Source organism: Corapipo altera, unplaced genomic scaffold (genome assembly GCF_003945725.1).
Source record: "Corapipo altera isolate COAL_440 unplaced genomic scaffold, ASM394572v1 271, whole genome shotgun sequence".
Classification (NCBI taxonomy): Eukaryota; Metazoa; Chordata; class Aves; order Passeriformes; family Pipridae; genus Corapipo; species Corapipo altera.
This window is the reverse complement of record NW_020884935.1, coordinates 3,296,989-3,313,122: the sequence shown is the minus strand read 5'-3', so window position 1 is coordinate 3,313,122 and position 16,134 is coordinate 3,296,989. Positions and strand designations below refer to the sequence as shown.

Genomic DNA, 16,134 nt, shown 5'->3' with positions numbered 1-16,134 from the left:
TCAGTCTCTCTGTTTTCCCCCCAAATTGCCTCCTCCATTATGCAGTTGTAGTATGCGACTGTGACTCGTACGTAGATCAGGGTGAAGAAATGATCCATGATTGCACAATCAAACCTCCACAGTCAGGCCTTAAGTGTGAGAGGATTAAGTTGAGATTCATGGACAGCATTAGTTCTGGTATCTCCTGACTGCCAAATGCTTGGTTTTATGACCCCAAATTTTTTTACATGAAAACAAATGTCTCTGTTTCCCCTTCTTTAATTCCCACTGTTATTGCAGCGCTTGGAAAACTGTGTGTGTTGTGGCAACTAAGGCACTCTCAATGCTGTGTTTAATTCATGGGATATTTGCCATTCCTGTGGACCTGCAGGTGACCCGGCAGTCTCCCAATTCCTACGTGGTGATCATGAACAGCTCCTGTGTGGAAGTGGATGTGCACAGGCTGAGTGATGGGGGACTGCTCCTCTCCTATGATGGCAGCAGCTACACCACCTACATGAAAGAAGAAGTGGACAGGTACAGATTAATGTTTAACATTTACATACGAGTCAAACTTAGGTGTACTTGTAGCTTTATGCCTCCCAAAGATCCAACTGGGAATGGAATTCTCTCTTAGGAAGAGGTTCCTAGATGTATTGTGGATGAGTTTAAAGGGAGAAGTTGCCTTCACCTGGAGAGCAGATCTTGGTTTGTGTTAGAAGGAAGATCTGAATGTGCACCAATGTGGAGTCCCTGTTCCTCTGCTGGTTCTTTGAAAATGCCCTTTGGGATTGCAAAAACTGAAAAGCAGAACATGAAAATCTTTAAAATCCTTGAAACTCCACGCCTTAGAAATAGAGACAAGATGTGCTGTTTCAGTGCATTCCCTCAAAATTCCCTGCAAGGATCATAGCAGTTAGGCCAGAAAATCCCCAAGTCTGGAATATGGACCTTTACTCCACCAGCTGGGTTCTGTTCCTGGAAACTTAACAAATTGGTCAAGAGGTTGGGCTTGAAATACTGTAGAATCTCCACCTCTCGGTTGAGGTGTTTTCCTTTAGTTTTATTTTGAACTAGAACTGGGAAAGAGAGAATGTATTTCCCCCTTCCCCTGCCTTCCCCAGGGAATTCTGTGGCAGTGATTTGTCCCACTCTTCCCTAGGTACCGCATCACTATAGGGAACAAGACCTGTGTGTTTGAGAAGGAGAACGATCCCTCCATCCTGCGCTCGCCTTCGGCGGGGAAGCTGATCCAGTACGTGGTGGAGGATGGGGGACACGTGTTTGCAGGCCAGTGCTTTGCAGAAATCGAGGTAAAAGAGTCTCAAAGAACTGACTTGGCTGCCCAGGCAATAGCTGAGGGGGAGGGATATTAAATGCTTTGGAACTGGGGGTTGAGCACGAGGGATAATTCACAGCACTTCCTTTCCAAGTTTTGTCCGTGTTTTAACCTGGACTAAAGCAGGAATCAGTGAGAGTGTTGGAGTGGGGAGAAGATTTCTGAACAGCTGAAGTTGGAGTGTTAATGACTGTACACCCAGTGCTAAACAGAATTTCTCAGCAGTGAGACCATGGTTGTCATCTTGCTGTGATTCCAAGGGAGAGCGGGATCCACGTGTTTTCCAGTGGTGGTGAAGAAGACCATTGTAGGAGCAGGAGCAGGTGTCCAGTGAAAAACCCCAGACCTTCCACTTGTAGTACTAACACAGACTGAGAAGCAGAGTTACTTGCCAGGATTAAGTAAGAAACTAAGACTTCTCTGATTACCTGATCATTTATCAGGTTGATTGGATGAGTTAATAAGTGTCACTCCTCCCTTCTCCCTTGGAAGTTACTTAACTCTTCCAGAGGAGGAGGATGAGCAATTTCTGCAGCACGGTGAGGAAAGCATGAGGGGTTGTGTAGGAGTGTGTGGCTCAAAACAGATTTGAGGGAGGGGAGGGTGTGTGATGACAGAGGGGCAATTAAACCACTTGGGGACAATGTGTAGGAGAAAAATATCAAGACACAGATCCAGTTATTTTATGTAAGTGCTTTTACACTGCAACAGGGTCATGGCTGAGAAGGAACCACCTACTCAGTCCCTGTGCTCCCAGTCTGGTAGAGCATAGTAAGGGCAGAACCAAGCTGGTTCCCCCATGCCCAACCCTTCTGCTCCAAAGGCAGGAGCTTCCATGGTTGATCTAAGAAAACCTTTCTGTTTGGGAAGAGCTGTCTGAGGGCTCTAGAAAGTGACCCTGGTTCCCTCTGCTCAAACTGAAGGTGTTGCTGTAGCTTTTTAGAGGAGCCTTTGGGGTGCAGCAGCTGCAGCAGTAAATTGTGTCTACTTTGTTCATTGTGCTGAATGTGGGACCTTCCTGGGTCCCTGTTGGTTCAGGCAACATGGAACAGGTGACATTCCCGAGGATGGCTTCATGCTGCACTAATTTGTGGCCAATTATTTGGTTCTCCCATTCACTTTAGTGTTTGGGTTTGTTCCCAGTGTGTGTGTTTGTAAGCTTTTGGGAAAGCCTGAATGCCAAAGCTGCTCACGCAGGTCTGTCTGTGGTGGGACACTGCCTCCCAAAACTAGAACCATTTGGGGGCACATGGAAGCTGAGCGTGTAACCTGTTTTCCTCGTGCAGGTGATGAAAATGGTGATGACGGTATCAGCAGGAGAATCGGGCTGCATCCACTATGTCAAACGGCCAGGGGCAGTCCTGGACCCAGGCTGTGTGATTGCCAAGCTCCAGCTGGATGATCCCAGCAGGGTTCAGCAGGTGAGGAGTTGCAGGAAGCGCAGATGTTGTTGGGTTTTTAATAGGGGAGTGATGTTGAGAGTGGTATGAGATGGTCCAGTGAACCAGTTTCCCATTTGTGCATTGTACTGGAATTGTCACTTCACCCTTCATTTTTCTCAGTTGAGGACTGGACTCGGATTATTCTCTCTCTCTCTGATTCAGGATAATTCTACCATTCCTGTTCTCTTTTCTTACTTCAGTACTAACGTGGGTTTGTGTCTCTCAACCAAGTGCCTTTTCCGCTCTGGGAATCCTTCCAAATTAAATCTGAGGCTCCAGTCGAGGGTACCTGGACATTGCCCCCCTGGCTGATGCCACAGAGGAGGGTCAGTGCCACTGTTGTTGTTCCAGGCTGAGCTGCACACGGGTACCCTGCCCCAGATCCAGAGCACCGCACTCAGAGGGGAGAAACTCCATCGCATCTTCCATTACGTGCTGGATAACCTGGTCAACGTGATGAATGGGTACTGCCTGCCAGAGCCCTTCTTCAGCAGCAAGGTACTGGGTGCTTCTTGTTGCAGAGCCAGAGCACAATAGTCTTCCAACTCAGGGCAGGGTTGGCCAGTTTGCCTGTCACAACCAGAGGACCCAGAGTCAGGGCAGTGGTGCCCTGCTGTGGCCAGCTCAGCTGGGTTTGCTTAGACTTCTTGTGGTCAGTCTCACCAGAGAGGAAGGTCTCACAGGGTCCAAACATGCCTTGTGCATTCATGTCCTTCTCTCTTGGAGAGGTCTAGTCACAGCAGTATCATAGAATCAATTAGGTTGGAAAAGACCTCCAGGACCATGGAGACCAACCTGTGACCTATCCCCACTTTATCAGCCAGACCAGAGCACTGTGTGCCATGTCCAGTCGTATCCTGAACACCTCCAGGGATGGGGACTCCACCCAGAAATTCCTTCTGATGTCCAACGTTAGATGGGAGAGTCCCGTTTCCTTTTTTCCCTTCTTGCTGCTTATTCTCTTCTTCCTGCTTGTCTTTACACTGCCTTGTCTCTCTGTAGGTGAAAGGCTGGGTGGAGCGACTGATGAAGACTCTCAGAGATCCATCTTTGCCTCTGCTGGAACTTCAGGACATCATGACCAGTGTGTCTGGACGGATCCCACCCAATGTAGAGAAGTCCATCAAGAAAGAGATGGCCCAGTATGCCAGCAACATCACATCAGTCCTCTGCCAGTTTCCCAGCCAACAGGTGATCAACCACACTTCTGCAGAGGGATGAAAGTTGATTTGTGTTGGGGCAGAAGGTTCCTTTAAATTACCCGGAGATTAATTGAACCTGAAAGGTGTGTTGGAACGTGGGATCTTCATGATGAAAGATGCTTGCCTGTATCACTTGAGCTTAAAGGCTTGTCTCCTTCCCCTGTGCTGAAGGATATGTGTTCCCTGCTCGGTGTAGTTTTAAACAGGCGGTTTAGAAACACTTTAATCTCACCAGTGGCCTTGTGGGCATTTGTTTGTTTGCTTTTTACCTGGTACATGTGCTGCAGTGCAATTTGCACCTTAAAAAAGAATAACTGCAGCCAAGGAAGGCCTGACCAGATCAGGAAATGCTGGAAGATGATTTCTCCACTGTATAAATCACGTGTTGATTCTTGTGTCATTGTCAGGTCATTAACTTCCTCAGCAGTGTAAGGCTTTTACTGGACTCTACTGGAGCTCTCTCTGGTGTGTCTGGAAGTTCTCAGCCTCTCTGCTGGCTGTTCAGCCAGATGATCCCATCCAGAACTGGGACTGTCACGTGGTTGCTCTCTTCCAGATTGCCAATATCCTGGACAGCCACGCCGCCACCCTGAACCGCAAGTCGGAGCGGGAGGTTTTCTTCATGAACACTCAGAGCATCGTGCAGCTCGTGCAGAGGTGAGCCATTTCCAGGGGTGTCCTGCAAAATGTCAGCTCCTCCCCACAGCAGGAGAGGCAGGGGTTGTGTGTTCAGCCAGGCTCACTCCGTGCTGGGTTTCTGCAGGTACCGCAGTGGGATCCGGGGCCACATGAAAGCCGTGGTGATGGATCTGCTCCGTCAGTACCTGAAGGTGGAGACTCAGTTCCAGCACGGTGAGTCTCTGAGCACACCAAGGATTTGATTTCTGAAAGAGCCATACTTGATCCCAGAAGGTCCACATGGGCCCCTTTGAGGGGGTTTACTCCGACTTCATGGTGAGGGTGAGCTGCCCAGGCTTGTTTTCAAGGGTCTGCAGTCAGATCCTGGCTTTTGTAGAGGAGCTTCTGTCCCTTTTGAGTTTTCATGGTAAGAGTGTTCAAGAGGCAAATGACAAACTCCACTCCAGATCTGTCTGTTCTGCTGATTTTCCTCTGGTGGTTTATCCTCCTTCTTCTACGTCCCGTGCCATTGGGATGATTCTGGTCATCCTGCTGTGTCATGATGTGATTCTGGTCTCTTTTCAGTGTAGAAATGCTCCTTTTCCTTGTAACTTCAAACAAATAACTTCCATAGGAGTTCCTGATCCTCTAATTGAGGACTTTTGTATGACCTGGAGTAAAAAGATATAGACTTGCTGAATTATGAGGTGTGTTGCCATTTCTGGTCTCTTACTGAGCTCACTAAGGCTGAACCACTCTGTGTGGTCTCTGCTTGTTCCAGATCAGAGGTGAACCAGTTTTCCCTCCCTGACTTTGTCAGCAGTGACCCACCATTGGTGAATTCCCCTGCTTGGATATTCTTGGGATGTAGAATCTTCACATTGGAAGCTTGATTTATATTTCCTGATTTCTGTGCATCTGCAGGAAAAACTGGAATCAGAAAACCTATTTAAATTCACCCCGTAATTTAGTTCTGTCTTGCCTTTTTGTTAAGTTCTATAGTAAGGAAATCAAGTGCAGTGAAACCAAAAGTCACTGAGTTACCTGCTGTAAAGTGCCAGGAAGGTATTTGCTGTCCATGAGCACAAACCCCAGAGCTCAGTCTGAAGCTGAGAGGTGGAATCAATGCCTTGCACTGCTGTATCCAGGCACAAGATGGCAATGAAGCCCTGGCTAATTCCAAGGCTCTGGCTCTTACAGGTAGTTCAGATTCCACTCTTCTTTTGTCCTGCTCCATTACCTGCACCAGCCTAATGCTACTGCAGGTTCATTTCCACTTCAATTTGCTGGTAGTAGAGGATGGTGCAAGGCTTTTTGCTGTTATTTCATTCCAGTTGTCATTTGAATGAAAGTCTGAGCCAACCATTCCTCTCTGTATTGCTCACAAAGGAGGCATTTGGTGTAGGAGGTGTTTAATAAGAGTAGGATGTTTGAATTAAAGTTTGCAGTTTGTGGTGGTGGGAATGCTTCCTTCCCAAAATGGATTGTGTGGACCATAGAATGGTTTAGGTTGGAAGGCACCTTAAGGATCATCCAGTTCCACCCCCTGCCATGGGCAGGGACACCTTCCACTGTCCCAGGTTGCTCCAAGCCCTGTCCAACCTGGCCTTGCAGGGATGGGACAGCCACAGCTTTCCTGTGCAACCTGTGCCAGAGCCTCCACACTTTCAGAGGAAAGAATTTCTTCCCAAAATCCAATCTAACCCTGCCCTCTGGCAGTGTGAAGCCATTCCCCCTTGTCCTATCACTCCAGGCCCTTGGCAATAGTCTCTCTCCATCTTTCTTGTCGGCTCCCTTCAGGTACCACGCGAAGGAGATTATTAAAAAATATACGTAGAAAGATAAAGACACATCAGTAACTTGTGTTCCTTGACACAGAGGTGTGAAGACTGGGGGGAAAATTGTGCATTTCTGCTTGCAGGTCACTATGACAAGTGTGTCTTCACCCTTCGGGAGGAGAACAAAAGTGACATGAACGCGGTGTTGAACTACATCTTCTCCCACGCCCAGGTCACCAAGAAGAACCTGCTGGTTACAATGCTCATTGTAAGTGTCTGCTGCTGCTTCCTGTGTGTAGGATGCTTGGAAAGGTACTGCGTTGGCAGCTCAAACCCACGAAAAGCAGGTGGTTTCTTTTTGTGGTGGTAATTCTGTAGTAGCAGCAAGATTTTTGTGGTCCTTCTTTACTGAGGAAGGGGTGGTGAGTAGTGAGTGAATGGCACCAGCCCGTGTGGAGGCCCCTGAGGGCTCTCCCTTGCTGAGCCATAGTTTGGTCTTACAGGTTTGGCAGTGATTCCTTCTCCCTGGGTGGAGTCCCGGAAAGTCTTGTCTGGGGTCTGCAGTGGTGCTTTTGGACTGGTCCTTGGGCTGCATGAGGGACTCTGGCAGGGCTCAGTATCAGCCCAGAGTTGGTCACTCCAGATCAGGCCCTTGGGATGTGTGCAGCTGTTCAGGGGCTTACAGAGGGAATGAGAATCTCCTGAGGCTGGAATTTCTCTTGGTCAGACATAGATTCCACCTCAGAAACACAAGGAATCCTCATGCCACCATCTCCTTCTTGTGTTCTTCTGGCTTGTTACTCCATGAAAATTCTCAGTCCTCATTAACTTCATTCCCACTCTAATGGATAAAACTCCCAGTAAATTACATTCCCAGAAAAAATAATTAAAAAACCCCAATTGAGGCCTGTCTCTTTTTGCTGTTTCCTAAAATGGCCCAAAGAATCCTTGTCTCACATGATGCTTTGATGCAGAACGAGCGCTCACCTTCCTCAAGGCAGGATGAATGTTGCTACAACACGATTTCCAAGAGACTGGATTTGGGTGTCCTGCTTTTTAAGAGGCTGATTCCAATACTGTCTCTTCTTTTTCCCCAAACTTGTTTTCTTTCTTCTTTTATTTTACAAACATAATATGATCTGTTACTGCCAAAAATATATCCTAAGTAGCCATCCACGAAATAACTCTCCAAAGCAAATGAAGTATCATAATTTTCCTAGGCCGAGACTGGGTTTCTTAAATTCTCATTTGTAAGATGGAAGGACCCTGGAATTCTTTCTTTCTGGCTCTCCTTTTTCCCCCTCTTTTCCTCCCCTTTCCCTTTTTGGTGTGTGGTGTGATTGTAAGTAACGCTTGCCTTAAGAATCTCATTATTTGAACACGGAGCCATATTTCCTCTGAGAATTCTGGAGTAGCTTTGAGCCGGGGCTGTTCATTTCTCAAGTAATCATGCTGGCGTGATGGAGAGAGAAAATGGCAGCTGTTCTCAGCTCAGGCCTTCAATTTTCTTCAGAGTCCAGTCACTCAAGTGTGTAATTACACGGGGGTGCCGGTGAGGCGTTAGCCCTTGTCAAAGAGCTGGTTTGAGGCTTCGCTGCTGCCTTTGCCAGTCGGAGCAGGCGAAGCCAGCACCCGGCTGTATTCTGTTGTTGTCATCCCGATTGTTTCTTGCTAAAATGGGACCGAAACTTTTGGCCTGGTTCGTTGCCCCTTGCACAGGCCGTGTCGGGGAGGCAGAGCCTCGCTGGGCCCTGCCTTGGCTGTCTGAGGGAGCGAGGGGCGTGTGGGGAGGCCTCAAGGAGCTTTCCTTTTCCCTTCCCGTGTGGTCACTCTTCCCACCACTGTCAGTTATTTCTGCTCAAGTAAAGGCCAACATCCCAGTTTGCTGGGAATTTAAAACAGCAGAGGTGGAAGAACCCTTCTGGGTGACCCGAGTGCTGCTGGAGTGGCCGCTGCCAGCGCGGTGCCGCCTTGCCACGGGGTCTGCCCTCATGGGTGTCACAGGGACTTCTCTGGAGTGGGAACAGGGGCTCAGGAGGGGCAATGTGCCTTTGGTCACCCATGGCACAGCTGGCTTTCCCTCAGTTTCAGGACATGCTGTGAAACAAACGACGGTCATTCCTCTTCCATCTGACTCTTCACGTCCGAGGGAGCCGGTGGCACGTTTGGTGTCACCATGGTGGAGGCTGTGGTGTTTTATGGGTGGCCAAGATGTTTCTGTGGGGTGGGTTAAGTTTGTCCAGGGGCAGCGACATGTCCAAGTAGCTCAATGCCTCTGTGGCTGTTATTGATGTGTCCCAGGAATCCATTACTAACAAGCGGCTCCGAGGATGGTTTCAGTAATAGTGCTGTGCTGCCATCATTCACCTTTTGTAGCCAGCAGGCTCCTAAGGCAGGGTGGGAACTACTTCATCCTTCATATATTTGTTGAAATACGGTGTGATTTGTTGTTGTATGTTCATTTTCTGTACTTAACTGGCTGCTCTATGCAGGAGGAATGGCTGGTGGCATGGCAGGAGTCCCGTGTCCTATCGGATTTCTGTTACCTGGAGCACCAACATTACAACACCCTGGAATTTGTGTTTCAAATCCGACCAAGGCAGTTCTTGAATTATTCACTGTGAATTCCCACAGTGTCCTGGAGTGGATAAATGCACAAAACTTTCTTTGGGAGCAATCACTGCAATGTTTGCTGACCCAAGACTGGTTAGGAGGGGACAGCAACCTGATCAGAGTTAGGAGCTTAGATTTTTTTAATCAGAGGGATTTGGGTCTCTCCCTGAGAGACCTGTGTCATTGTTCCTAGAGGTGCCATTCTGCTTGAGTGGGGTCAGAGAGAAAGGGATCAAGAGGAATGTGGGGGAAAAGCTCTTTAGCTTTGGAATCTCATGAGTTGTTCTTGTCAGTCAGTCTATGGGACTTGTGTTATTTGTGTTTGGTTTTTACTTTATTTTCCCTGACAGGCTTATCTATCTAACCTGCTGCACAGAGGTTTCCTCTTATACTTTTCTATTTCTTGGATCTTCAAAGGGCCTTTTCTGGACTGTAGGTGTTCAGAATATCTTAAAACTTTAAGGCATCAGCTCTTTCTCGTGGCAAATTCCTGTTTCATCTCACATTTCCCTCCTATGATTAATTTACCAAGACAAGCTGTTAAGTGCTGTGTGGAAGGAACACGTTAGAGGCTCCTAGAGGGTTTCCAGCTTTGGGAGTGGGAGGCTCAGAAGAAGAGTCAAAGACTGTGGGATTATTCATGGTGGAAATCAAAACTATTTTTGGAAGGAAGTCTTTACTGTTTGCATTTTAGTGAATGGAAGAATTCAGAAGAGTTTTGGAACAGCATTAACACTGGCAGTTATGCTCTTTGGTTTTGTTGTGTGTCTGTATTCCAGGCTTGAACTCCTTTGAGGGAGGATGGAAGATGATTTCCCTCGTTCTAATAATTTCCTGTTCTGTTCATTGCCAGGACCAGCTCTGTGGCCGTGACCCCACCTTGACAGATGAGCTGATCAATATTCTGACAGAGCTGACCCAGCTCAGCAAGACGACCAATGCCAAGGTGGCCCTGCGGGCACGGCAGGTAAGGGAGTGTGTCCAGCAATCCCAGCTGATCCCTGATTCAGTGTGGAACTGTTCCTGCCTGGAGCTCACCCTTCTGGGGAGTCTGTTTTGATTACTGTGCAAATGGAGAGAGTAGATACTGTGAGCAGCTTTGACAGTGAAGCTCATTAACCAGTGATTGACTGTGGTGACAGGCTAAGACTGCAGTGGATTCCCAGTCACTGTAATATTTAAAGTTAAGGTACATTCCTTTGTCCCTGCTCCTCCAAAAAGTTTTGTCTGGCTCACACAGGAGGGAATTGGGAGTAGCCCATGGTTTGTGTGACAGAGGAGGTGGAAATACATGGTCACTGTGGCTCCTGGTGGCTTTGTCATCTGCAAACCGACCAGCGCAGGCTGCCTGGATTGTGCAGGAACAGCAAGGACATGCTCTCCATGTTCCTCAGCTGCCTTACAATTGTGGATCCCTGTGTGCAGAGGACAGAGAGCCATTTACACAAGAACCAGATGTTCTTTGCAGCTGCTAAGGAATTATCACAAAGGATTACTTTGGTCTTTTGATTTCTTCCAGCTTTTGAGTTGCATTTTGTGAATTTTGTTTTAACAGGAAAATAATTGGAAAAACTCTTGATACCGTCAGTTCTGAGAGTCTAGTGCAGAACTAATTTTAAATGTTATGTGGCCACACAGATATTACTTTGAGCTTCTTCTTTAGCAGTTTGGTTTTAACTCTTCCTCTGTTGCAGGAAGGGGTGAGAGGGCACAGTGTTTTCGTGGTAATGCTGACCCCAGAGTCTGATCACTTCTCTCATTCCACAGTCCCTATCTCCAGCCTAAAAGTCTAAAGCAGGAAAGCTGACACTTTGGAGATCTCTCCTTTCATTTCTTAGCTTGACTACTCAAAATGAACGGGGTGTTTGAAGCTGCTCAGTGACCTTCTGTTTCCTTCAGGGTTGTGTTTGTGTCCTTGAACCATTCTGTTATTGAACCTCTCCTGCAGCAACTGGGGAGGGTGCTGCAGTCCCTGTGCTGCTCTTTCACTTCATTTTCCCTGCAAGATGCTTCCCTTTTCTATCTCTGCATCCTTCATGTTGGGTATTTAATACCTGGCACTGGTGTCTGTTGTCTCCCCTGCTCCAGAGCTCTGCGTGGGCCTTCCCACAGCTGCTCCCTGCCAGCTCTGCTTCCCAATTAACAGCCGGCCCAGCAATCCCCAGGACTGCTCTGCACTGCTAAATCACATGCACTGATGGAACTTGATTGAAGCTGTTCCCTTTCTCTGTGGGGAATTGCCAATGATACAAACAGAGTGGATAAACAAATGAGGCTGGGGAGAGGAGGGAGTTTGCAGCATCCCCCAGGTGCCGCAGAATTCCCGGGAGGAACCGGTCGCCTCTTCAGGGGTGGAGTGGAGCGGTTCAGGGATGGAGCCCCCTGCCCATGGCCCAGCGTGGCTCCTCTCACTGACACTCCTCGTGGTTGTGGTTTTCCAGGTTCTCATCGCTTCCCACCTGCCCTCCTACGAGCTGCGGCACAACCAGGTCGAGTCCATCTTCCTGTCGGCCATCGACATGTACGGGCACCAGTTCTGCATCGAGAACCTGCAGGTACCTCCCACGCTCCTCTCCTCGCTCCCCTGCTTTCTTCTCGCTCATCTTCATGTCTCTGTAATAAATCTCACCTCTAGTCCCAAGGTCCTTGTGGCTTTAAATGGTGTTGGTCTGGTTTCCAGCTTTTGCCCCCTGTTTTGTTTTCGTTCCTCCTCCGATATCGAAATCACCTCTTGACAGTCTACTCAGGGGACAGCGGAGGAGAGGTGCTGATCTCTCTCTGGTCGCCAGGCACGAGGAAATGGAGTGAAGCTGTGCCAGGGGAAGTTCAGATTGGACATTAGGAAAAGGTTCTTCACCTGAGGGGGTTGGGCACTGGAACAGGCTCCCCAGGGATGTGATCGTGGCCCAGAGCTCAAGGAGCTGCTCATCATGTGGTTTAGCTTTGGGTGGTCCTGTGAGGAGCTCAGTGATCCTTATGAGTCCTTTCCAACTTCAGATATTCTCTGATTTAATATAAAAAGTTCATCATCCTTGATGAACAAAGGGAAAAGCTTAGAAATCAGAGCTAGTCAGACTTGATTTGGGGTTTTTCATTTTTTGCCTGGCCCTGTTTGCAAGATGGTTCTCTTTTAAATCCCTGCCTAATGTGATCTCTTCCAGAAACTCATTTTATCCGAAACATCCATCTTTGATGTGCTCCCCAACTTTTTCTACCACACTAACCAGGTGGTAAGAATGGCAGCTTTGGAGGTAAGTTTATTCCCATTGAAAAAAATGAGTATTTTTAATTTTTCTATGGTTTTGAGCACTGTTACCCTGCAAGATCAGGAGAACTGTAGGTCGTGTGGAATGGGGCACACTTGGAGCCTGGCATTTAACAGCATTAATGTTCATAATTGACTGAAATTTCAAATTCAAGCTATCTATGTGTGAAGAGGTCTGAGGTGGTTGAAAAGAGAAATGAAGCTGCTGTCAGAGGATGGGGTCATAATCCTGATTGTTCTGTCCTGCCCAGACTGGCCATCCTCAAAAGAACAACTTCAAATTCTCAGTTGAATTAGACTTCTATCTAGGTACTCATTTGGAGGCACCTGTTTGGTTTTTAATATTTTTGAAGTCTCTGGTGTGTTATTTGCCTTCTCCCTCTGCTTCCCCAGCCGGGTGGGGTTGATGCAGCCTCTCTGTCCCCAGGTGTATGTTCGGAGGGCCTACATTGCCTACGAGCTGAACAGTGTCCAGCACCGCCAGCTGAAGGACAACACCTGCGTGGTGGAGTTCCAGTTCATGCTGCCCACCTCCCACCCCAACAGGTCAGATCCCGTCTTCGGGTGCCTTTGGAGCTGGAGCTCTGTGAGGGGCTCATCCTGCCTTGCCAAAGATAACTTGCAATAGGATGGGTGGAGAAAGGGAGAACCCCAGTGCCTCAAATATGCATAAATTTCTTTACCCAGTTCCTTCTCCTGAGTTGTTTAAAACTTCAGGAGCTGGAGGTTGTAGTTTGTGCAGTTTGGATTCATTTAAATACGATACAGTTTTCATGTGTTTTCTGATTTTTAACTTCAGCTTGGGTAGTAACTTATCTCCAGAACATCAGTCCTGGCTGAATCCCAAGCCTTCCAAAAGATACAGTTCCAGACAGAATAATCAGTTACTCAGAACTTTAATACAGAACAGTCAAACAGCCTCTGTCCCCTTCCTGCCAGCCCTTTCTGTTTATGTTGACTCTACTTTCCCCCTTGGCTTTGCTGGATAAGGTGACATCTTTTGTAGCATATGTTTTTTTGGAGCAGACCAAGATGCACGTTTGAGTGTTTTGTATAAAATGCTGGAATTGACATAGTTTGGTTTTTAGTCAATATTTTGCATTTCTCGTGAGTGCAACCAAAAGCATCAACTCTTGCTGCCCTGTCTAGAGAAGGGTGGCATCTCTCGTGCATTTAAAAAAAGAAAACTCGCTTATCAGAACTTAGAGAATAATCAAATAATTGAGTCATGGAGTGGTTTGGGTTGAAAGGACCTTAAAGATCATCTTGTTCCATGGGCAGGGAACCTTCCGCTAGACCAGGTTGCTTCTCCAGCATCTGCCAGGTCAGTCAGTCGCTGTGTTTTCTCACTCAGGAGGGGGTTTTAGCTGATATTTGATGTTTGGCTGTGCTGGCCGCAGTGAGGCCCCGCGGCCACCGGGTGCCACTGTTGGTCTGTGCTGCTCCTGCACCGCTGCTCTTTCCCTCCTTTGTTTCCAAGCATCTTTTTCCCGATTTTATTTTTGGTGGGGTCCGGTCTCGCTTCGTTGCGAATCCATCAGTACCTTTCATGAAATGGTTTTCAGGACCTGGTTTGCTGGAAATGAATGGCTGTCCCCAGCCAACCCCACCAACCACTCCTGCTGCAGACAGGACATGAGTTTGGGCTCATCTGGTTCCTACATTTCTGGAATATTTGTCAATAATTGCATACTATTTTTAGTACCCCTTCATAATACTCTCTTCCCCCCTCGTTCTTTCTCCATCTCTTCTCTGCTGGCCTCAGTTACCTTTATTGCTTGGGGATTTTTGGCCTGCCCATGCTGCCCACTGCCCTGTTCTGTGCACACGCTTAATCTGACAAGGTCAGCTGGGAGAGAACTGTTCCTGCTCCAGGAACAGCTCTTTGTCCTCCAGTCTCCTCTCCCCTTGCACTGAACGGGCTGGGACCACGTTATGAGCTCAGTTCTGCTCCTCAGCCATCGGTGCTGCTGAGGGGTGACAAATGCATCGCAGCCCTTGTGCAGAGGGAAGCAGCTTCGGGGGCCTGTTCACCACCTGAAGAGGCAGGTTCTGCTCCTTTGAGGTGCCTCCACCTGCCAGTGATGATTCTGGCTCCTGGTGCTTGATGCAGCTTCTTGCTCTCCCTCTGGCGTGGCTGTTGTGTGCCCAGGGGCTGAGGGTGTGGATTTAAGGAGCTCTGAAGGCACCCTTGGTGTTAAACCCAAGACACAGAAATCCCAAAATTCTGACATTGTCCTGCTTATGTCTTTTTTGTTGTTTTTGACCATATTCTGTGTTCATCACGTGCTTTGCTGTATCTCTGTAGCATGAACTTTTAGACTGAAAAGCTGAAAATGCATTCCAAGGGCAAACCCCAAAGCCAAAATATCCCAAAATGCCCCTTGAGGCTCTGCAGGGCTGGTGAACCAGGAGCAGATATCACAGAGCCCTTAAGAGAGCATTCACTTTTGGAACTGCTGTTATATGATGCCACACATTTTTCAGCACTTTATTAGATATTTTTAAACCCTGGTCCCTTTTGTGTCAGATTTCTGTGAACCTTTGAGAGCTTGAATTTTACTGAAGCAAATGTTCATGTAGAGAAAATGGCAAACTGATAATGGTTTAAATTCTAATTAAATTTATGAATTTATATTTAAATTCTTTTTTTATTGGTATTTAACCCAGCTATGGCTTTACTTAATTGTGACAGAAACAATCCCAGTCACTACTTCTGAGCTGCCTGATCACAGCTTGGACTCAGACTTTGTGTTTTTGCCCACGGAAAGATTTCCATCAGCTGCCCACAGGAAAGCTTTAAATGGGAGCAGAGAGGACAAAAAAAGTGTTAAATCTGCTGACAAAGTCACTGAAATGCAACCTGCTCCTGGTGGGTTTTGTGGGCAGAAACTGTTTGGGGAATTACTTGTTTAAAAGAAAACATCCTATTGTAATAATCCACCCCGATCCCGACGGCGAGGGAGAGTCCTAGGGAGGAAAACAGCTTCTAATGGAAATCACAGAGGGCTTCCCAGATCCAAGCAGCATTCCTTCTGCCCACTGTGGGCAGATGAGCAGTGCAGTGTCACCATCTGGCAGCAAATGGAGTTTGTGAGCCCTCTCCAAGCAGAGCGGCTGCAGAAATCCAATCTGGAGCAGGCGATCCAAGGGGATCTCCGGGATGCCAATGGCTCCATGCTGCAGAGGGTACTGCAAACAACAACTGCTGTGTGCAGAGCTCTTGCCTTGGCATAACCTGCCTCTCTGAGCCAGCCAGAGTCCTGGGGAGAAAAGATGGGAGGAAGAAATGAGCCCTGTTTGGAGCTGTTCTCTGCTTCCCTCTTGTTCTGCCTGCCCTGCTGAGATGGGAAGCGAGTGGAATATTGACTGGTGTTCAGAGAGTTCAGCTGCCTTTGTGAGGGTGGCAGCCCAGGTGACAGACACTGAAAGGCCTTTCTGAAGTGTTCAGCACACGAAACAGGCCTTGCCTAATCTTAGCTTAAAATCTTCTGTTCAAAGAAACATTGTGTGTCGAGGAGAGGGAATTATAGTGCTTTCTCAACAAAAGTGTTTTCTTCTAATCCCTTCTCCTCTCCTGCTTTCCAACAACCTTTCTTATGTCTGAAGCTGTAAGGTTTAAATTAAACTGGGACATTGTCTGCTGTAGCCAGCTCTTGGAGCTGCTCTGCTCCTCCCAGAGCATCCCTTTTTCTCCAGCTCCCCACGTTCCCCTGGCCAGGGTGTGCAGCTGCTCCCTTGATCTCTCCTTCCCCAGTAGCAGATCCTGGAGGATCAGAGGGGAAGAACTCGGAGGTAAACGTGTTCCCACAAAACAGATCCCTGTTTTTCTCTGAGGTGAATGTGTTCCCTGTGTCAGATGCTAGGACAGGTGCTGACAAGGTGACTTAGAGGTGCT

At 47.8% G+C, this 16,134-nt stretch overlaps 1 protein-coding gene across 5 annotated transcripts in view; it reads left to right on the top strand.

Annotated features, from left to right (window-relative positions):
* The window catches only part of ACACA (acetyl-CoA carboxylase alpha), a 114,459-nt gene that overhangs the window by 27,065 nt on the left and 71,260 nt on the right, over positions 1-16,134 (top strand). For all 5 annotated transcript variants that reach the window (XM_027660318.1, XM_027660316.1, XM_027660314.1 and 2 more), the window contains 12 exons: positions 371-516; positions 1,142-1,292; positions 2,605-2,739; positions 3,112-3,258; positions 3,763-3,951; positions 4,519-4,619; positions 4,726-4,814; positions 6,502-6,626; positions 9,825-9,938; positions 11,413-11,526; positions 12,133-12,222; positions 12,664-12,782. In XM_027660318.1, coding sequence (XP_027516119.1) covers positions 371-516; positions 1,142-1,292; positions 2,605-2,739; positions 3,112-3,258; positions 3,763-3,951; positions 4,519-4,619; positions 4,726-4,814; positions 6,502-6,626; positions 9,825-9,938; positions 11,413-11,526; positions 12,133-12,222; positions 12,664-12,782 — 1,520 coding nt within the window. The remainder of the gene's footprint in view (positions 1-370; positions 517-1,141; positions 1,293-2,604; positions 2,740-3,111; positions 3,259-3,762; positions 3,952-4,518; positions 4,620-4,725; positions 4,815-6,501; positions 6,627-9,824; positions 9,939-11,412; positions 11,527-12,132; positions 12,223-12,663; positions 12,783-16,134) is intronic.